General features: G+C 37.2%; 1 protein-coding gene across 5 annotated transcripts in view; it reads right to left on the bottom strand.

Moving 5' to 3' along the window:
* The window catches only part of UBE3D (ubiquitin protein ligase E3D), a 79,850-nt gene that overhangs the window by 38,611 nt on the left and 17,349 nt on the right, over positions 1-23,890 (bottom strand). For 4 of the 5 annotated variants that reach the window (XR_015772165.1, XM_088052950.1, XM_088052952.1 and 1 more), the window contains exon 8: positions 19,376-19,545. Coding sequence is in view for 4 of the 5 variants with exons in the window: in XM_088052950.1 (XP_087909076.1) it covers positions 19,376-19,545 (170 nt within the window). In the remaining variant the exon portion in view is untranslated. Of the gene's footprint in view, positions 1-3,137; positions 3,219-19,375; positions 19,546-23,890 lie in introns of those variants that run through there. The other variant, XM_088052953.1, reaches the window with a different exon arrangement.

Below are 23,890 nucleotides of genomic sequence, written 5' to 3'. Positions count from 1 at the left end.
TAGCTTCACTGCTTTGATGAATCAAGCCTGTGCTGAAGAATCCAATATAAAAGCTGACAGAAGCTCAGCCCTGAATCTCTGGGTTCACTGAATGTTGTTAAAGCTGCCCTTTCCACAAGCTACAGCTCTGAGAGAAATGACAGATGACTTTACTGAACCAAACGACAAACCTGCTAAATTAAATAACTATTTGTAAAAATGATTTAATCTAAAAACAATTCTTAATTATGGTTGATGATGTGTCTATATACTTAATGTACCAGAAGCCTAAGTTATTTATATTTTTAATTATCCTTTCAGTGATCTAAAAACTACATTAAAATGAATGCCTGCTCATTAGCTACTGAACTCTTAACAAAATTTAAATAACATGGACAACCAGAAGTGCAGTACTTTCACAGTCTAAGTACATTCTTTTGGGAAAAAACTTGCTTTGTAGAACTGCTGCTTCTGTCCTGAAACAAACATCTGTGGTCATGTTCTACCATTCATTATTCATCCTGAGCAGCTGGGAGTGTCAAATGTGGGTGTTGAGCAAATTTTCCCTGGGATCTTTACTAGCTGCATGGTACCCCAAACCAATAGGTATTAAATCTCTCGTAAGAAACAAAAAACATAAGAACAGAAATTTAATCCACTGGTGTCTCTGCAAGGAAATGAGTGAGTAAAATACTTAGGGAAGTAAGAAAGTACAGAGCATGCCTCTGTATTCTTTGCAATGGACTACAGCAGTCAATACAGAAGCTCCATCTTGAAGTTTTAAATATTTTCTTTTTCAGTGTATCACTATAGAGACAAGATTTCATTTAACAGAATTTCTGTATTTTCACATGGTCTCAAATACTATCATTTGCAAAGCATTCTCATTATAAAATAACTCATAGAATCCTTACACTAAAATGCATCATATATATAGCATATAGTACATGTACTTTAATGTAGTATATATAATTATATTAGTTATATATACAACAATCATATTAACATACAATGATACATATTTCTATAAATTGCTATAATAGTTGCATATAGAAGGACATGCTCATTATTAATAGTCTTCTGGCTTTTTTTCTGAGTAATGAGTACTTTGATTGGAAAAAAATACGCAATTCTGGAGTCCAGTCAAAAAGAAGTTAGCTAGAAGTCACTGTAAAAACAATATACTGGTTTTTAAATACCCTATCCTGCAAAATGTAAGACCTTCTTGAACTTTCAATGTGTCACCATTTGAAAAGGGCAAGTTATTTAATACTAATAAGAAAGCCTTAAAATGAAAATTCAGATTTAACCTCACCAGAGTACCAGTGCCATAATATTTTTCAGATGGGCTGACATAAGACGTATCAACTGGTCTTGTAATATCTCAAAGCGCCTTTTAATTAAAATTATGCTATTTGCTCTGATGAATGCTTTTATGATTTAAAATCCATACTCCACATGCAGTTTTCTCATTTATAACTTCAATACATAGCATAGATTAAATAACTCATGCTAAAAGGTATATTAAAAGCCAGTGGATTAAATAATTTTGTTTGCATTAAACAACTATACATGAATATCAATGACATAAATTTTATTAATGCATTTGAAATTATTTTATAACTTCTTGACATGCTGTGATCACTGTAAACTATTTAATGGAAGTCAAAAAGAGAAGTAAAGATGCCTATTTCTGTAAAGCAAAGTCCAAATTATTTTTCTTTTGCTTCACACCAACCAACATTTTTAGAAGACTCAACTGCCCTATATTAACTTAAATGTAACTACATTGGTTTTAGGATATTTATTAAGAAATGCTATTTGCAGAACAAAGCCTCTGAATAGTCCACAGAATTCAATTCATTTTTTTCTCTGAGGGTAAAGGACAAAAGCAGAAAACCAAACAACTGTATTAGTATACTGTTCCAAGACAGACAAGGTTGTCTACAAGTAGATTATTCCACTGAAGAACAAAAAGCTAACTCAACATACTGAAACTTTTTGCATGGCAATAAATCTTGACATTTTAAACCTGGGCAGCAGTAACTTTGCCTTGGAGTATGTAATTTCAAAGTAATGCTCAACATACTTCTGCAGACTAAAGACTTTTGGGTGTTCACCAACTGCTTTTCTGTATTGCCTTCCCTCCTCCATCTGGCTGCTATGCAATTTCAAAAGCATTAATTTTAAGCTGCAAACTCTTATCACCCATAAAATATTTTCATTCCATTGCAAAACAGCACCAACTGTACCATCTCTGTTGAAGACAAAACAGAATTTCAGTTGCAAGAATCACTGAAATAAAGCTTAAACATCACAGAAGGATTAGCAGGTGTTCATCTATTCTGAAACCTGTAATTTAAAGATTCATAGGATCTAAAATGAATGTATGAAAACCTAAATCAAGCAAAAATGTCTCAAGCAGACTTATGTTCAGTGGGACACCTAGATACGTGGGACCACAAACACTTGCAAATGTACTAAATTTAAAATTCTCAACAGTACTCAAACTATGCACAGATGGTCTGTGAGTACAAATAAGACATTATCATCTTTATTTAGTTTCAGCACCAGGTAAGCAGAAATAGACTCACCAAAGAATGAAAACATGATTTTCGTGGGAACCGGCCTTGGATATAAAATCCCAAACCTGACAGGTATGTTCCAGAATATGCTCTACCAGCAAAATCATAGTCCATAAAAGTATAGCAGCAGCAGATCTATCCATAGAGCCAACCCAGAGCAACAACTGTCTATGGATAGAGGCATTCCTTCTTCATTCATCTACAAGATCAACAGCTTTCTGCAAAAACAAAACCTGTAAAAGCAGAAAACTGCTGCAAATGTTCATCAGTTACAGTGAAGTTCTTTTTAGAGCATCTGACTGAGGGATACAAGCTCATGGAGAAAAGGCTCCTGCTGGGCTTTTGATACCAAACATATCTAGACATATTAGGAAGAAAACATGGCAGATAATGAATTCCATCACAATATATATATTTTTAAACTACTTTTTAAAAATTCCAACATAATTTTTGCCTACCTGGGTGCAAGAGTAGAATCCACGTTAATTTAGTTTTCTACAAAACCAAGAAAAGCACAGGAGTTTAGCTCTTGCTGAGCATTACCTAAAGTCTGCTGTGACTGCTCTTCAACATCCACACTATGCAGAATTGCTGGTGCAGCTCCAAAGTACAATGCAATTGCTGACTTCTCAGCAGCAAAGCAATGTGGTCCCACTAAAAGGAGAAGCAAACTACTCATAAAAACTGCATGGCCAATGCTTTACAATAAGATTCTTCACCTTCATGGTCATGTTAAGTTTTTAAGCTGCATTTTTTTTTCATGTCTTACTGCATCCCAGGTGGAAAGAATTAAAGTAATCTTTCTGAAAACAATAAAGATCAGATTCCTGCAGCCAGATCACTGCTGATAATTCACCACAGTGGAGGATGGCAGTAGCAACAGTAGTACTATGACTCTACAATGCAGTTTTTCTGAATATGCCTATACAACTCAGAATGAACGGATAGCTTTGAATGCTTCTTTAAATACTTTTCTTCACCTCCTGATTCCTTCCTGGATACATCTTGCTCTAAATTAGAACAGATGGGTCATAACTTCCCTAAAGTATGACAATAACAATGCAGAGGACACAGCAGCGTGCTACTGACCTATGCTAACAGCCCAACTGGTGCCATCTTACTTGTAGGGAAGTACTTGAATTCTCAAGTTACATCTCTTTTTCTCTTCTTTTTTAACCTTTCAACAATTTAGATATGTATATAAGAGTATAAAAAGGCCAATTGCCTTCTAATACTTTTCATTTCCCGAAGGGTACAAGTGCATAGTAGAGCTGTAGAAAAACAAAGTACTGTGTAAAAGCTCCTTCAGGGCACCTGCTGACACCAATATAGTTATTCTAGTAAATGCAAATTAATTTCAGACAGCTCACCCTTAAAAAATTGGTTGAATTTTAGGGAAGCCTGCTCATGGGACTAGTGAAGAGTCTCCTAGACCGACTGCCTTCCTCAACAGACTCTTCTTGCAACTGTCGTTGTAAACCAATAGTTTTTCTCATCAGTGGCATTAACAATGTATTCCTCTAGAGGAACACTTACTTTACAGATATTGTGGAAATGGTATAATCCAGAAAGTTTATCTCCAAAATTGTCCAAATAAAGCAAATGTGCTTAAAAGTCAGGGCAGGAGAAGGAGGGTGGAGGTAATTTGCAAGACAGACAGAAAATACAAAATCACAGAATCATTTTGATTGGGAAAGACCTCTAATATCATACAGTTCAGCTATTAACATAATACTACCAAGTCCAAGTACTATCACTTGTACTGTACTTCATTTTCCCAGAGGAAAAAAAACCCATATTTGTTTTGGTGTATTTTTTCCATAAACCAACCTCAAGAACTTACAGAATCTTATCAAGGGACTCTAGCGATGGGTCATAAATGTAGAGCACCTTCTCACTGTCTGCACATTAGCCAGCATCTCCTGCATGCAGCTGAGCTTCCTACCTGAAGGCTGAGACAACAGGCTGTCTCTCAGCCCCTCCAGGCATCATGACACTAGGTAGAAGGACCAGAGAGAACTCAAAATATCTCTGCTGTTTCCTGGGCTACACTTCCACCAAACTCTCACATAGGAAAGATTTTACACACTGTTTCCTCCCTCTTTCCCCTCTCAAGATTGGAAACTCCAATCATAAAATAGGAGACTCAGGAGGAAGACATAAATTGTCTTTTCCAAAAATATTGGCATGTCTAAACTTTTGAACACCCAGATATCAATAATGGAATTATAATCTTTATTTAAAAATCATCAAAATGGAGTGGTATATTATTGAACATAAAAAACACATGGTGTCAGGTATCCTATCACAAATACAAGAGCTCTTCACTTCACAGGAAGTTTCCCTGTGTACAAATGCTATGTCCAGTATCTGAGAATTATTCTGCACCATGTAAAATGTGAAAGGTTGATAAAGAGGCAATTAAAAAATCCAAAACCATAATTCTAAACAGTGGCAAGGCAGATCAAATACAATAATTAAATTTTTGAACTAGTTCAGTACAAAAGGTTCCAAAAACCTCATGAGCAGTATGCCCAGACCCACTGAGGGTCAGATGCTTAAGAAAGAGAAGACCCATGTAATTTCAAATGACATTTAATTCACTTCAGTTCACCCAATCACTACTCAGGTGAGCAAATTATCCTAAGAGCAAGGGGATAAAATAAAGTTGCAGACTGTAAAGATAATTTAGCTTTCAAAAAATAAGTTCTCATAATGAAAACAGTGAACCAAGCCGCAGTACCTTAGGAAGAAATCTGCTTAGTACACCTATTCAAAATAAATCAGTATACAATGTCCAAGATTTAAAAAAAAAAAAAAAAAGTATTACTATTCTTGATCTCTTATAATAATTCTAAGCATCACAAATGCAATGTTAAGAATTATTTTGAGTTATTTAAGCCCCTAGTTTCATCTGTGATTGACTTGTTTTCCAGTTTCATTTGTTTGAAGTCCTCCTTCATTCACTGAGCCATAACTGAAGTGGTAATGGTTTGGTTTGCTTGCCCAAAACTGCTACCACGTGATTTCCCAATTGGTAACGCCGACTGAAGTATCTACAGAGCAGCAGCAACTATATCGTGTGTGCAAATTGCAATACTAATTATTAACAAAATCTCAAATCTCACAATAAGCTGCAGAGAAAGTAAAAAAAGAACCCCACAACAGCAAAACAATTCAAGAGATGGAAAATAATGGTCTGGTGTTTCATCAGATTCAAAGATTTACAAACTCTGCATCCTTAAAAGCAACACTTTGTATCCAGACTAAATCATTCTACATTAAGCAAGGTGAATAAAAGTACATTCCAAGACAATATTCCCATCACTTATTGAAACAAAACATCATTATCTGGAGCATAGGAGAGATTACATATTCCTGTTGGATCTACACAGTGTAAAAATACATGCAAATGCTGCTTAAAGACCAGCACCTGTAGCTTAATCATTAATCTAGAACACCTTTGTGCCTTCATTCTGTCATGCAATACTCAGTGTCACTGCTTGTAAAAACAACAACACCATCCCCAGCCATATTCAGGCTTTCATTTTTTTCCTCAAGGTTTTCTGGGACTGTGCAGCTCAGTTACCTCTACACTGTCCTGTACAGACTGTTAGTAAATCTAAATACTCACACAGCAAACACTGAAAATTCAAATCACAGAAATTTACCCAAAGGAAGGCTGAATGGAATAGTATACATATTTACCAACCTATAAAAGGAGAATCTTACAAATCTTACAAAAGAAGAACACCTAGTTTCTTGAGAGACACAAAGAGTTCACTCAAGTTTCTGGATAGACAGATTGCTCAGGTTTACAAAAGGAGTGAAAATGTCTAAAGCTATTCTGGTACTTTGAAACTGTAGAACTTAAAACTTTCTGCCAACTGCACTCATGCCTCCTGTAAAATATCCTTCCTAAAAATATTAGGTTCAATTTTTATAATTTAATTAAATGGCCTAATGTTATGTCAGATTTTTTGCTTCCAAGCCTGTGGAAACAGTTTCATTTCCTAATTACTCAAAGAAAACAAGAGGGAATTGAACATAAAATATCTCATGAAATACATTCCACTTAATTTTCCTTCTAGAGTTTCCCAGGAGAAGGAAGTAGAGGGATACTAAAATGAGGCCCCAACAGCAGCATACCTGAGTAAAAATTACGTTTTAGAGAAAGAACAGAGATTTGGGTGGTGAAGAGTGAGACTAAGAAATCAGATTAATTTTACAGGAGAATTAATCCTCCTGCTAGGGAATGAGTTCTATCTTCCCTCTTCTGTTTTTTCTTCAGCATTGCCAGTAGTTTTCTTCTAACAGTGCTAAAAATTTCCACTGCTGGTTTCTAGTATACTGAAGTGACCTTAAAATTCAAGAGCTGCTGCCACTCCAATTTATATTTTATATCTGTTAATAGTAACTGTGCCTTTGCAGTAAAGGAATTCAGAGGGAAGTTCCTTCATACCTTTCTCTATGATTTCAATTCTATGTTTATCAAATTATCTTCACTTTTAAAATACTGTCTGAAGAGCAGCTTTGCTCTGCATGGCTAAACATAGGAAAGTTTTTTTTGTCTTCAATTAAGGGTTTAGATATATAATCCCAAATCTCAGTGGGCCTTGTTAAAGCAACATCATAAATTTTTTACACTTCCTTATGAGTTTGGAAAAAAAAATTGTTCTACATATCAGTCTGAGCTTATACTGACTAATGTGGCCTTAGGGATGGGACTGTTGAAATTCATGCATCTAGTCATTAGAAATGGATTGATAGATGCAATTACGATAAATCAGCATAAGTTATTAAGTAAGATTTTTTTTTTAATTAGTAGCTACAGGTGAAAAAAGAAAGACATTCAGAGCCAATGCTTAAATGCTGTAAAGCTGGTATAACCTGCTATTTCTGTGCACTGTGAGCACACTAGGAGGTATTTATATCACTCAGTTTTGGTACTCAGTGACCTGATAGATGAGCAGGGGTGAGACAGCTGATGAAGCTACCGGTCTCAGCAGTTGACCCTGCCTGGACACCTGAACTACTCCTCACTCATTTCCTAAACTGCCATGGTTCAATGTGTAGTGTCTTTAAGCAATCCAAAACTGGCAACAATTTACTTTCAACCATATGCTCTAAACTGCAGCAGCTGAGGACTTGACTGTCAAGTGGCTCAGCTGTCTGTGCTGCAAAAGCAAGGCAAACAGTTGGTGCAGTAACCTCACCTAAGACATGACTGAAAAGCAGGGTTGGCTTCTGCACGACAATCTGAGTTTCCCATCTAGGCCATGCAGGGGGAGTGGCAGAGAGGCAGCAGCAAACCCAGTTAGCAATGTGGTATCCTCGTTACTCATGGTCACACCACAATCCCCAGGAAAGGCTCTAACTACAAACCATGGGAATTAACACTATGTAGAAAATATAGACCTAATATGACCTCACTGTCACACTAGCAGCCTCAATACTGTCACTGGTACCAGAGGGATAGTGTCTTTGATACTCTTTCCTAACAGTTTTGAAACAGGTGTGTATTCAGGGCTGTAGAACAGCCACAAATAGTAACATTGGTTTTGTCAGCATAACAAACCAGCCAAGCAGCAGAGAAAAATTATTTAAGAAAAAAACCATCAAATTATATCAATGTTGAATGAACCAATGGTCTGTATGATGCGATAGCACTGCTGTTACCTGTACATAAAACTCTTAAGTTCCCTAGCCACAATGTAAAGCATTTGCCTGGGTGTTCTCATGGAGGTTATTCCTACCAGCTGTGCCACATGAAGATTTATACATGCTCCATAAACTTTAATTCCCTTTTTAAGTCCTATTATACCAAGCAGGGGGCCATTTCTGAACTTGAAATGGATTTTCAGAACAATATAAAGATGAAAATGTTTTCTGGCCTCTGATTTTTAAACCTTTGGGTAAAATAAAATCTCTTCAACAGCACTGTTGATATTCCATATAGAAATATTCACAAATACCAAGCACTCCAGAACATTATGTCTGAATCCAAAGGGAGAAGTTATCCTGCTGTACAAAAAAATGCTGTAATCACTGTTCACAAAAATCTCTCAGCTTGATGCTTTTAAGTTGTTTTTTTCCTGATGTACTGACTTCAGAAGAGAATGAAATTCAGTATTTCAAGATGCAATTATCCACAGCAAAGCAAGGAACAGCACGAATAATAGAAGTGGTTAATCCTGAATTTGCTGACAGCAAAATTTATTTTCTATTCATTCAATCTAAACCATTGCCAAACAAAAGCCTAATGACTAAAGTTAGAATTTCATATATGTGATATTTTCCCTTTCACATTGAAACTACAATTTTCATAGAAGAGTTTATTTTTATCATCATCTTCCCTCTCCAAAAAAAAATTACACGTCTTGCAAAAATTATACGTAAGCTCCTCTATGCAGGTAGCACAAAATTGAAGTATCAGATGTGGCTAGAAGTCAAATTTAACAAGCAATTAAATCCTAAATAAATAAAACCAGCAGTCAAGAACACAGCTTCCTCTCCTAAAAATAAACTTCAAGTCAAAATCCTAAACCAGTATAGATTTTTTTACATATTTTACTACATCCCACAGCTCACTTTGGAAACTCACAGCAGACTGACTGCATATCAAGAAAGACTCAATTTTCCCCTAGCCCCTTCTCCATGTCCCCTGCCAGTATGTGTCCTCACATGTCTGTCAGTTTTCCTCTGCACAGGAAAATACTCTTCCATAAATATCCCCTCCACCCTTCCCAAAACTGTCCTTAGTTTTAGCACCTCCTCTCCTCAGAGCTATTTCCCAAGTTTTCCCTTTCAACTATTCTGAAGCTTTCCCCTTTCTGCTACAGTAGAGATTTAACAGTGCCTGTTTAATCCTGGCTGACGCTGATGGAGCCCTTGGCAGCTCTCAGGCAGAGCTGTCCAGAGTCCTGCTGTCCGGCTGCAGACACAAGGCACAGCAGGAGGAATCACACAAGGCCACACACCAGCCTGGTGAGAGTCACTGTGGGGGCTGCACCCATGCATGCAGCTTGACATGGTCATATTAGTGAATGCAGATTGTATTCGCTCTTTAATCTTATGTGCTTTCTTAAAATTTTATGGGTCAAGAAAAAGGGAAAGCTATTCTCAGCTTAGAAGCACAAGATACAGGATAAGGGAGGCATGCAGCCTGGCAGCCGAGTTCTGAACATGAGCAAGGCCAGAAGAAGAAAAAAAGGAATAGAAAGGGGATTTAGATGGAAGACTTAAATCTTTCAAACCAAGTCAATGCTGATGCAGGAATTGATGTTACAGACAGACTAAAACAGATTTTTGATAAAAGGAAGTGAAGTAAGCATGGATAAACTGTGTCACAGACACCAGTTCAATGAGAAGTCTTTGACTAGATGACCTTATTCAAACAGGAGATGCAACAGCTGAAAACAAGACAGCCGTAAACCTTTTGTATATAAAGTTAATTAGAATGGGCTTCAGATTTAGAAGGATACACCACAGGTAAAGAAATAAAACCAACCTTGATAATTAGCAAATGGTTGAATACCAGTCCAATCAAGACTGTGGTACAAGTGTGGCTCTCTATGCAAAGATGTTCTGAGACTGAAAGGATTGCTGGCTTGAAACATTTCAGGTGCATATAAGTGTCAAGGGGCAGGTCGGCCCTTGCCTTTCATGAGGCAATGTCCTGCCCCACACCGCCCCAGGCCTGTATCCCAGTCCTGCACCGGCTGCCAATCCTTGGCACACCTGAGGCAATGCTCCACACTTGCCCCATTCTAGCCCCAGAGTGGCCAGATGACCAGAAGTCCCAGCTGGGGGAGGGGTCTAGGAAAGCCAAAGGATATCTAAGCCAGGACACGCAGTGAGCACGTCCTGACCCTGCATCTTGGAATTTCTAGCAGCTGAACACTGCAGCAAACAGGAGTGGTAGCTCTTACTTGCTCTCTTCTGGACCTTTCTGTCTTTCTGCCTTTCTTCTACTAATTCCTTCTTCTCATAGTTTTGAGTAACTTAAAATTGGATGGAACTGGAGTTTGCTAAGTTAATGCTTTGAGAAGCTGCTTTTATGTGGATGGAATGCTGGTCCAAACTTTTGTCAAAGTTCTCTGATTTTCCAAAGTTACCAGTAAAATCTTTTTATTGTCTTGACCTCTTCAGAATATCTTATCAGTAGTCTTCTTGTGCATCTAAGTGGGAGTACATAAAAAACCTAAAACCTAACTAGACATTTACAGCTAAAACACTCCCCTCCCTGCAACAACAGCTGTTGGGCTCTTGGTCTCAGGGCCATACACAGTGGGAAAACAGGCATGGTCAATCGAACATCTCACTTCTGAGTAGATCTAATAGTCCAGTCTTTGGGAAATTACTTGGCTGAAGCTCTAAAATTCTGCACAATTTTATTCCCTGGAAGAACCCTTCCCAACTTTCCAGTCAAATCTCATCCACGTCTTCCTCAAACATTCATGCCCACATACAGTGCGGTGGATTAAGAACTGAATGAAGGACAGATCCCAGAGGGTCGGGATCAGTGCCACAGGGTCTAGTTGGAGGCCTGTCACTAGTGATGTCCTCCAAGGTTCAGTAATGGGCCCAATATTGTTTAACTTATTCCTCCATGACTTGGATGGAGGGGCAGAGGTCTCCTCAGCAAGTTCACTGATGACACAAAGCTGGAGGAGTGGCTGATACCCCAGAGGGTCCTGCAGCCCTTCAGAAGGACCTCAGCTGGCTGGAGAGAGGGGCAGAGAGGAACCTTCTGAAATTCAACAATGGCAAGTGCAGGGTCCTGCACTTGGGGAAGAGTAACCCCTGCCCCTACTACAGGCTGGGGACTGACTTGCTGGGAGATGGACCTGGGGGTCCTGGTTGACAACAAGCTGTCTGTGAGCCAGAAATGCCCTCGTGCCCAAGAAGGCCAATGGTATCCTGGGGTGCATTAGGAAGAGTATGGCTAACGGGCCAAGGGAGGTGATCCTGCCCCTGTATTCAGCTTTGGTGAAGCCACATCTGGAGTCCAGTTCTGGGCTTTGCAGTACAAGAGAGATACAGAGCTCCTGGAGTCTAGTGGAGGACACCAAAGTTGATGAGGTGACTGGAGGAGAGGTAGGGGGAGCTGGGCCTGTTCAGTTTGGAGAAGAGACAACTGAGAGGGGACCTCATCAATGTCTATCAGTATCTAAAGGGAAGATGTCAGAGGTTGAAGCCAGGCCCTTCTCAGTGGTGCCGAGCAATAGGGCAAGAAGCAATGGGTAGAAACTGATGCAAAGGAAGTTCCACCTAAATATGAGGAACAACTTTTTTACTGTGCAGGTGACTGAGTATTGGAACACATTGCCCAGAGAAGTTGTGGAGTCTCCCTCACTGGAGATATTCAAGAACCATCTGGATTCAATTCTGTGCCATATGCTCTAGGATGACCCTGCTTGAGCAGGGAGGTTGGACCAGATGGCTCCACAGTGGTGCCTTCCAACTTTACCCACTCCATGATTCTGTGATAGGTATCACTTATTATGCTTATTAATTATACAAATAATTTAATTTATAGCTTAAGGCCAGTACTCAGAGGAGCCAGCATAAGAATTGCTTGTTCTGTTTTGATGCTACATCACTCAAAACAGGCAAACAGCAGCAATATCCTACTGTTGCCACACACACAAAAATGGAAGTATCCTGACCAATTTTATAAATAAGCCTTTCTTCTTTGGTCTCAAGCCGTACAATCCAAATTTTCTTTAGCCTTACCAATTTAAAAATATTTCAAGTAAAATTGGCACCTTAAATTGTTAAGTATTGTTATTTTATACAGCCTGTCACAGAGAAATACAATAGAAACAAAAAATGCTAATTAATTTAAAATAGGCCAAGATCCTAAAATCCAATAAATAAATCAAGTTTTGAGGTTTAAGTAGTCCATGTCAGCCATCTGTCCAATAAGCTTTTATAAGATTTGCTTTTTCACTCTTGGTTCATTATTTAATTCTGCCTGCTCAAATAGATCCTGTCATATTTTAAAGGTATTACAGGAGTTGAGTACTTAAGAGTTCCCAAGCGAACCCAACAGTCTTTATAAGTCTATGAGAAACAAACTGCAAGCATCCAAGTGGAAATCTGCTATATTTGATGTATGATTATAAAATTACCCTCAATGGATCAGCACTATCATATTTAGGCTACCTGGCTTTAAAAAAAAGCAGTATTACAAGGAAAGCAAAATGAAAAAGATACATATACATAGGAGGACTTGAGTAGATGTGACATTGATTTATCTCCAGCAAGTAAGTCTAGCCCCTAACTGTAATCAGCAAGAACACTGCATGCTGTAGTTTAGGATCCCCACATCAATTTAGGTGGTGGGAATTCTGAACTTGATTTGCAAATCCCCACCCAAATCTAGCAGGACATCATTTCCTGGGAGTTTAAAGAGTACTACGCATCAGTAGTGAACTTCTAGAACTTTTCACTTGATTGTGGAGGCAGACAGCACCAGAAGGCCAAAAAGTATTTGCTCAAACAGATGACCAAAAGATGAATGAACAGACAGTAAAGGGAATAGGCAGAGCTGTATCCTCTGACATCCTTAATACAGTACAGAGCAACACAAGAAAGTGCTCACATGCTACTCTGAAGAACACTTCTGGATGTTGGAGGGACGATACAGAACTACATGCTGAAGCGCTGTGACCCAGCATGGCATTTCTTACATTCCTATCATCCTGTGTTATTAATTACCTGGCAATGCAGTTGTTTCCGACAACACATTTTAAATTAGTTTTGTGTAGTCTTGCTGCTTTTAATTTACAATTTTTTGCCACCCAACTTGACATTTCTCTTATTACCAATCCTAAGATTCTTCAAAGAGCTGAACTACAGCAAGATGAGCCAAAGACACATAAAAAACTACCAAAATTGTGCCTACTGGAATTGCAGGGTTTCACAAATAAATATAAAGAATATGTAAAAAATGTGTAAGTCTGAAATTTATTTTTTGTTTCACCATATTACAGAATCACAAATCCTGATTCAAAAGCATATTTGTAATCAGACATCTTAAAGGAATATTTATCTATTTTTTCTTTAAAAAATTAGACTGTAAGATCTAAGCAATAGCCCTTACAGTCAATTTCATATTTTTACATTGCCAATTAGTCTGTAGATCGCATTTAACACTTTTAATGCAGAGAACAAAAGCAGTACCCTGCAAGACAAGTACTACTACAATAGCATCTTCCACAATACACAAGAAGAAAGGCAGGCTATCGGTCAGATTATCAACAAATGGCTAAGTGATTTGGGATTGCAAATCTCATTTTAAAAATCAGTCAGAATCCTTCCTCCTCTGATGTCAATGCAAAATTTCAAAAGGTAAACAAAAAAAAACAACCTAAGCAAAAAACTTGAGCTGGAATGATGAAATGAGCAAAATTTTTGAACAAAAATAGAATTTATTCAGTAGACAAAAAGTTTATTCCAACAGTTTTCTCTGCTTCAGTTAGTACTTCTAATACCATTTTAAACAGCAAAGATTAGATACCAAAAATCCAGCAGCTCTGAAGAGTGGAAAGAGATATCAGATCTGTGTTTAGGAGCAAGAACTAAGTTCCTAAGTTCCTAACTGCTGCACATGGCAGGTGTAGTTTCAAGAAGCAAGAAAGTCAGGATATGTCTCCTCAAAGTTATACTTAAAAGTTTTTCCCAGAGGTGGGAAAGGACGTTACCAGTACTGAAGAGCAGTCTGCTGCCTACACATTCAAATTTCAAGAGGCTTATAGCTTCCACATGTCTATCAAACTCTGAGAAGTATTATTTTCCTTTCTGTCCCAAAACCCTGACTGGCATCAGACTGTATCTTTTAAAAATTTTTGCCTGACTCTTCAGTCATCTCTTTTAAGGTAATTCATCCCACCCATGGTGTCAGTTCTCTTAACTTAATACCATGAAATAATTCAAGAAGGGAACAGAAAAAAAAAAAACAAACTGAAACAAACCAGATCCTTCATATTCCATTTACAATCACATCCACTCTTTTAATCATCCCAGGCAGAGAAATTAGCTTACAGAGAGCACAAACCAGAGAAACACTGGTCACTCCTCAGTCAATCAGCTATTGATCTGTGTGGTCCCATGTGTTTTCTACAGGCAAGAGTCACTGAAAAACTGAGAAAATCTCAGACATCAAAGAATCAGTGATATAGGACACAGTTTGATGTTTTATGAGAAGCACTCTAGAGTCATATACAGAATGAAAGCCATTCTTGGGAGAAATAACGTTCTGGAATACATCAGTAACAGCTTCATAAACATCTAACTATATATGGACTGTAATAAAAGCACTAGGACTCAAACCCTCCAGGTTTTCAGGCACAAACTCAATTTTCCATCTTACTGTTGTCCCTCTAAAGCTAATAAAATGAACAATTTCTGGAAGTAATTTTTCAACTCCCAAATTATAAGCAGCAATTTTTTACATAGGAAAAGGTTTCTGCAAAAGCTGAAAACCATTCAGAGAGATTCCAGATGCATACGAGATACAAAAAAACTATCAACAACCTTTTGACAGAGCCTTGCCTAGCACTCTCCTCTAAAGGGAAAAGTGCAATTTTCCTCCCACTGCACCTTCACATATATTTTCTGAGATCAAGTTATGGTCAAATTGCCATGTTAACCACATTTTCAATTTTCTTCATACATTTTTACAACACTCTCACTTCAGCAGTATTTACTATTATCACTCCCAGCAGCTAAGGCTGTTTGCATAAGGTGTTATTTGCCAAGAACCTGCTACTTGAAAGGAAGACCTCTTCTGTCTGAACAGCAGATTTGTAGGTGGAGAAAAGTAGCCTTGCTGAGAGAAAAGTGGAGGGAACCAACATAATCACATGCATATGATCCATAAAGGATGGAGCAGAAAATGCATTAGGTATCCTTCTCTAATGGAACTCAAACACATTTATAAGATACTTTTTTCATGCAGTTTCAACTAATTTGCTGTAGAATTGTCATAAAGCTCTCTCAAGGGCTAAAAGCCTAACTGCAAACAGACTTACAGAACTTGTGTTATCACACGTAACACACACCTAAGTGTTTCACGCCCTGTTTCACTGCTGAAGGAGTAACATACAAATCACTACAACACTTAAAAGCTACCATTGGGAAGATCAGCGGAATACATCTCAAAGGAGAAATTACAAGAATTACTATAAATAGCATGTCTGGATATACTTAACCCTATTTTAACTTCACAGTGCCTTAAAAGTTACTGAATGTCCTCAAGAAAAGCAGCATAATATACAGAGAACACCCAGAGCACAACTGTTAAGTATTCCTTGCCAAAATAAAGGTATATGGAGAGAGGCTCCACATTACATGTTCACAGCTTGTTCCTATCCCATATGTCAGTCATTCTCCCAGAGACTGGAAGAACAGAGAAGCTTCTTCCTTCCACAGACAACATGGAGCTTGGAAGGGCCATCAATAGGACACATGTTGGGAACAAAAATGGCTACAAACAAGAAAGAAAAAAATTCTGAACAAAATCAGGATACAACTTGATAAAAGACATCTGCACAAAAACAAAGAGGAAGGCTGATTATTAGACTGCAATCTACCTGGAAAGGAGCTGATGGTCAACACAGATAAACAAATTTGACATGAAATCAGCATATTGTTCATGCCACACAAAGGATGATTACCTTTACAGCAATCCTCAGCCTAACTCAGACCACAACTTTAGAAAAGGCTTCAGGATCAGCCACTCCTGAACAGCAATCACTCCAAATGGGTAATTACCACTCTGCAGCCAGCAATGAACCATGGACATTAATCCTACTTGAATGTTTGTTTCTTTTGCATTGTTAACATTTAGAGCAATACTGAATGTAAGGTACAGTGATAGATATGCCACTGATTTACTGGAGTTCTGCTGCTCACTGAAGCAGTGTTGTCCACAGGACATAATTCCTGCTTTAAGAGCAAAAACACATCTGTATCCGAGGAAGAGAAATAAGCATTAATAACAAAGAATTACAAAACCGAGCTCTGAATAAAGGAGTGATAAAATGAGTTTTTGAGTGAAACAATAAACTTCTTTAGACTTTCCCCAAAAGTCTTGAAATGAAGATCACATTCAAACACTACACTCCCCTCAAGAAAATTATTCATGTGCATCCCCAGAAAAGAGTGTCTGAATGTGAATTATTAGACAATATCAGTCAGACCCTCTTTAGCAGCAGCATTTGCCAAGGGAGAATTTCACAAAGCCCAAGACCTCAACTGCTACAATGGACTGAGTATTTATCTCACAATAAGCAGATTTATGCTTGGGTACATAGACTAGATACAGATTTTGTTTCACTTCTTCACCCATGTTTTACAAATATGTGATTATGTTATTATATTTAGATATTAAAACCAATACTTTTACTTCTAGTTAGCCTTAATCTGTTTTAACCTATGGCCCAGCTAACCAGCACAGACCCTGCAGTGTCCACAAGTAAGAAAGGTGCTTCCCCTCCCACCACACAGATCAGATTCAGATCAGTTCCCTGCCAGAACTGGACAGAACCCAAGTGTACCCAGGGACTCACAGAAACCGAAGAAGCCCTCTAATATAAAACAGGATGCCACAGTGCACACTTATCTCTTGCAGCGACTGGGGTCTTCCAGGCTCTAGGTCACATGCAGACCTCCTGTTGATCCCTTTGTCCTCTGGAGGTGTCCTTGCTTATTCCCTTCTATGGGAAGAAGGCCATGGGCTCTGAAACCTTTCCATTATTCCAAAGGTAGGTGTATGTGCAGGAGGAAGCAAGGTAAGTGTTATAATTTTTATCAGAGTGTGGGCATCTGGCAGTTTTGGAACTTGCACTAAGAAATCACTTTGTTCAGAATTCTTGAAATAGTATTTGAGTTCTAAATGCAAATGCATCACATTAAATAAGTCATACTGGTTTTGATATTTTTGTTTAAGCTGTGTTTACACTCCTGTGTACAGGAAATACAGAAAGACTTTAGTCTGATTGCACAGATTCACATGGTACTTGAGGCCAGCTGATAAACAAGATCCTGGAAACAGACTGATGTGCTAATGTCCTTTTTACTGCTCTTTCCTAGAAATATAAAAATGGAAAAACAATACTAAACCAACAGTTTTGTTTCTGAAGCTTAAAAACAATTCTCCATTTTTTCTCTTCCATTATTTCATTTGTCTGGGAACTGGATAGAGAAAATACCAATTACTGTCAGAGAAGAATTAAAACCTCAGTTTTTCCTTGTGCTCACTGCAAAATCCCGAAGATAAACACATAGTAGTGGAGTGGAAAGAAATGTTAGAAAAAAGTGATTACTAACAAGTCTTGTCAGTGGAAATAGAAAGAACTGAATAAAATCTCGCACTAAAATACTGCTGTTGAGAACTTCATTCAAGGAAAGAATTAGTGAATGCTACTAAAATGTCTAAGTAGATAATTTCTATCTCAATAACATGTCGGAGTAGATTAACATGTGTTAAGATAATTAAGTTTTCTCAGTAATAAAGAAATGAACCTTGAAATGCAAAACTGTAAGTTACACTTCTGTAAGACTTAAGAGTTGCAAGTGAAATATCTTTCACTTAAGACAAATTCTTGCAAAACATCTCCCATTCTCAGAATAAGCAGTTTAAATGACAATACTTTAGGACGTATTTTGGATCCCTAAATAACATTTAGATCATAAAGGTTTTCCAAAGCCATCTTCTGAAGCTATTACATGATATTTTTTTCTCTTATGTGACTAACATTAACAATGTAACAATGACCTTTTTTCTAAATATTAAAATTTTGCACTATCTCCATTCATCAGTTTATTTCCCCTATTCAATATTGCATCTGATTGAAATATAAAAAGAATACACTTGGTAACAGCCAGGATAAACACATTACAATGAAGTACACATGCTTGTAAGGTGTATGTTTCTCCTACAAAAATATTAAATTCATATATATGTTTGCTTGTCTATGTGAGAAAACATTTCTGTTGTACTTTTATGAGGTCTTGGGCTATAAATTATTTGTGTATTGACTGAGTCTGGAGTGAATGTCTTCAACCATACTTATTTAAATCTTTCTCCTAGTTTCCAAAGTTTAAAGAAAAAAAAAAAAACAACAAAAAAGCACTATTTAAGTGTGGCTAACACAAAATCGATGTTTTATTTTCTATCACTGCACAGAGAAAGCAATAAATTATACTTAAATCATACTTCAGCACCTGCAAACATTGGAGACACTGTTTAATCAACATGCTCTTATCTTTGCTCTCCAACAGATAAAGGCTTTAACATGTTAGGCAGTGTATGATTTTCATAATGTCAAATTCCAAAAAAAACTTGCTGAAATCAATTGTTTCCTTTATGAGAGCTTCAGTACACCCAGACATATCAAAGAAAAGTATTTTTATGACACTGTACTTAACTACCTTCCTCACCTCTTCTTTTTTCCCTTCTCTCAGGGCCCTGCTTCTTTTTAACGCAACGTCATCACTGGGCTGAAAGCAAATTAAATTTAAACACTAATACCTAAATTACTGACATGTGCCCATAGAAACAACAAAACTCTTTGGCCTATATTTTAATATTACAATGCAAAAATGTAGCAACCAGACTCTCTCTGGCAGAAACCAAATACTACTCCTCTGGCATTTTGCTGAAAAAAAACATTTTAAGAAATACGTAAATTCAAAGAGGTTTATATCTGAGATTAACAGACTGTCCAAAGAACATGAAATAAATACTAATGCAAGGCAAATGAATACCAGAATCTGAGCTCAAAAAAGTTTGTACTTACTCCTTATTTCTGCATTGAATGCATGGCTGGTAAAGGACTTTGACAGCATTCCAGGTTCCCACTGGTCCAGAGGTAGGTGTGAGGATATCTCCAAACAGTGCAAAATCACTGTGGGAGGAGGAACTTCCTAAAGACTCTACCAGCAATGTGTCAGAATTTAAAAGCCATATCTATAAATGAAAAATAATTTCATTTACTGTAGATTACATGCACTTCAATTTGTTACTTTACTCTGACCCTAAATCAGCTGATACTAAAGCCACATTCTTACAAAGTTTCTAACAAAGTATTAACAGACAATAATTGGTATTTTATTATTCAGCACAGTCTCTACAGCTAGCAGAGAAAAAAGGGTAATACAATACTGATTAATCAGTCACTCTTAAGATCATTACTCTGAAGTTGCCTCTTTTTTTAACTGTAGCACATTCTCTTTAGTAGAAATGAAAGAAATATCCCAAGTAATCTCTTTCAGTACCAAATGTATTATTTCTCCAACTTCATAATATTTTAGGCATTAGTCAAGCATAAGGTGTTGAGCAACTGAGACAGGGAACTGAAAGACTGCCCACTGAACTCCTAAAAATTGAGGATTTTTAGAAGCAGCATGGTAGTTATGGCTCTATGGAGCTAATACATGCAAGGAAAAAGACAACAATTAACGTGGTCTAAAAGGCATGTTGGAATTTACTAACAGCTGCAGCAGACCCTGACTTGGAAAATAAACATCAAATTTCATAATGGGACTGGCATTCTTCAGCACTATTTGGTCACAGAAATTTTAGATACCTATTGGGGAGAGTTTTGAGAAACCTGAGCTTTTTGCATCCCATCGTGGATCTTCTTTAATCTTTGTGTGATTTGGTATCAGTGTTCTGACTTGGATCCAGGGCTTTTCTGCTAAACACCATACAAATAAGTCAGGCTTTTCCTTAAATCACAGCCTGAAGTAGTAAAGTGATCCAAGTTAACAATGGAAATAAATTTTTACAAATCTGTTACCTGTATGAAATGTTTATATATGAAAAATTTATCATTGAAAATGGGATTTATACAGTTTTGCTCACTAGAGAGCAATCTTCTGCTTCTCATGATCTAATCAGCTTCAAGTAAAACAAGTTACATGATGTTGGGTAGCAGACACATGGTATCTCCTGTGGAGGGAGAACACCATCATTAACAGGACACATAGTGTATGTTGTAATTGAATGTGACAGTCACAATTTATCAGAGCCTAAGGCTCAGAACATTACAGTGAAAGCTTCATAAAGAAGGAATGAGATATATTGATAAAGATATCTTGGGAGGGGATGGGAGGAGGAGAATCACTTTAGCATATGCACATGAATGATGACAAGCAACCACACTTGGCTTTTCAAGTGGTCGTTCATCAGTTTTGCTCTGCTAATTCACTGTACACATTTATAGCCTAAACTGCAGAATATACCTCATTACCTAGGACCATTACACAAGGCTCTTAAAGCCAAGTTCTGAAGAGGTGTTGGAAGAAAATGCTGCAGAAACACAGGCCACTGCCAACACAAACTGAACAGAGTCTCTCCCTTTTGAAATTTCTAACAATTCCATGTGGAAAGAGCTTCCCGAGATACTTTTCAAAGGAATATCCTTCAAACTAGATAAGGGAACAATGTAGCAATAGCTGTCTGCAACTTTCAGAATCCTTCTGCAATCTGCTGCAGAGAAAGCAACCAAAGCATTTAATTTGCAACATAGTCCATTTGAAAAGCACTTCTTTCTACACAAGTGCTACATGTGGCATCTTACAATCATGTTCTAGAACTTCTATGAATATCTTTGTCTCAACAGCAACACAACAGATCTGTATCAATAATTTAGCATACAACACAGAGAAAGCAAATGAATTTCTGGGGTGGAAAGATTCCCATCCATGACAAAAATCAACTTCTGAACTACATTTACATCTTTAGGCAGTATTTTCATTCTTTTCTTCATGTATGAATTATTTTTTGATGTTGTTTTCTATCTGAGTGAACAATTGCTCACCCTGGCTCAGTGTGTTGACTAAGAATTTTATACATGTATTTCTGGCTAACACAGTTTCATATTTTGAGCTGTGCTTTCAACTATGTTACTCACAACCTGCAATCTTTCCTTTCTTTCTACCTCTTTACAGATGAGTTTGTACAACCAAATTCCTTCCATATTACCTCCAGTAAGAAAAGAACCTTTACAGAAAAAAAATATAAAATGTAGAATTCATTCACAATGCCATTGATGACCTTTTCTGAAACAACAGAATCAGAAAAAAAAGTACTTGAGGGATTATTGGTCTTCTTTTCACTGTTTTCATTTGGTTTCAAATAATTTTGTCAGGAGACTTAAAAGATGTTATTTGGAGAAAAGTTGCAACAAATCTACCCCAATTATACTTCATGGGACTTGAACCAAACAGCTGAAATACCACAATTTAAATTCTGTGATCAGTTTTCCTGTATTTCAGCCTGAGTCTCCAGCATCAATTTGTGGACAATTAGGCATCAATTTGAATTTAACATAGGTTAAAAAACCCCACAATCTTTTATGTTTCCCTGCTAGTTCTCTTTTAATTATTGCAGACATTACCATTACTTTCATCATCACACTGGTCATGAATGCAAATATCTTTCTTTACAGATACTTTGTATCACACTCAGAGTGTTCAGGTAAAGACGTGTTTTCCACATATTTCACAAGGAATAAAGCTAAGAGAGCTGGGTAGCTAAAGTCTCAGTAAGGTTCTCATTATCTCACTTCTTGACCACTGCAACCTCCATCCCATCTCCAATCTTAACAAATGCAAATTGTTTCTGCTCATGTCCTTCAAGACAGGGACAATCATCAGACTAACAGGTCTCTCCCATTTCGTTACGCATTAATTTCCTTGGGATATCTTCCCACTCCCTCTCTGCTCACTCCTGAAATACAAGCTGCCTCACTTCCAAAACACTTTACAGTCTAATCCCACTCCAAAAAACATCTTTCCTTCAATACTGAAAGACTGGAGATAGTGTTCAAAGAGTCCAAACCACTGCACACTTTTTGATTTTCACAGACATAATCTTCCTAGGTCTCATGAGGTTGATCCCATCCACATGATGAATTCCCTGTATCTATCCAGAAAACTGCTTATTTACCGCTTTCAAAGCTACACTTTTTTATAGTATAGAAAAAAAATAGGTATCTATTGAGATGCTGCTATGCTGAATAATAATGTAACATTTTGCTGGTGTTCTCTCATCTCCCTATCTGTTTGCTGTTCTTCACTTATTCTTAGCCTCTAAGTCATGCAACTACAAGGCAGAGAACCCTTCAACAGCGGAGCAAAGAGAGGAAGCAAGTGATCCACAAATGTGAAGAGGGAAGAGATACAGTTAGGACAAATAAAGATATCTGTATGTACCACTTTTTTTCCCCTGAAACCAATAAACTTTTTTTTTTTTGACATCCCTTAAAACTAAAACAAAACAAAACAAAACACAAGTAGTATATAGGTTGAACAACAGAACATGTGTAACTTAACATTAATTGGGAAAGTGATACATACAGAGGAAATGAGGAAAATAAGTATACATATTATTTGTGGTTTAAAATAATTAATAAGACTTGTGAGAAACCTTGATCTAAATTATCACCTACACAGTCTAAGCTGTGTGTATTCACATAGGTAAGCACAAAAACTGTGAACTAGAATCTTTGGCTCATTATCAAAACAAACAAATGAGACAGCTGATTCATGATGCGTCAGTGAAGAGACTACTTGTATAACTTGGCTGTGTGCGCACAGCTTCAAGCACCCACATTTTACTGTTTACCTGTTGACAATCATTAATATAAACTGAGCTTACATTATACTTGTGTCCACAAGGCCTCTGAGTCCTAAGACTTAACCCATGACTCCAGAACAGCTGTTGATGTGTATACAGCAGCCAGAACTTCACCCTGGACTGGAGTAAGGACTTTCTGATGTCACATACAAAAAACATCTGCAAAAAACTAACAACTAACCAATATAAAAGAAGAGATAAATGCCAATCAGAAGTCAGTCCCTATCTAATTCAGCCTGCTCCTCTAATCAATACACTGGCAAAAATGCAGCTCAGAGCTAAGAGTAATGGCAATCTACTAAATGAAGTGATTTTTCTGTTAAAAAATAACCAGTTTGCTGTATCTAAGCTACTAGACTTAAGCACTGGAATTTTATATAACTTGGGAACAGATAAGCTACAAGGGAAAAGTCACAATGATTTTTAATGACTCCTCCATTAGACAATATATAATTATGGGTCTGCTCATGGAACCTTCATTTAATCATCATGGAAGAGATATTTCTCAGTGGTTGTACAAATGTTGTCTTGGCACTAAAATTTATTTAAAAACAACAGATATACACTTTCCTCAGCATCTGGATGTTCCAAAATCATAGAACTTGGACAATGCATATATAAAAGAGTTTATGTAATTACACTGCCTCAAGAAAGCGCATTTATAAGTTTA

The sequence above is a fragment of the Pseudopodoces humilis genome, chromosome 3 (assembly GCF_049639895.1).
Source record: "Pseudopodoces humilis isolate 2021_Gansu_Grassland_sample_001 chromosome 3, ASM4963989v1, whole genome shotgun sequence".
Classification (NCBI taxonomy): domain Eukaryota; kingdom Metazoa; phylum Chordata; class Aves; order Passeriformes; family Paridae; genus Pseudopodoces; species Pseudopodoces humilis.
The sequence above is the reverse complement of the archived record's forward strand: the minus strand, read 5'-3'. Positions and strand labels throughout refer to the sequence as shown.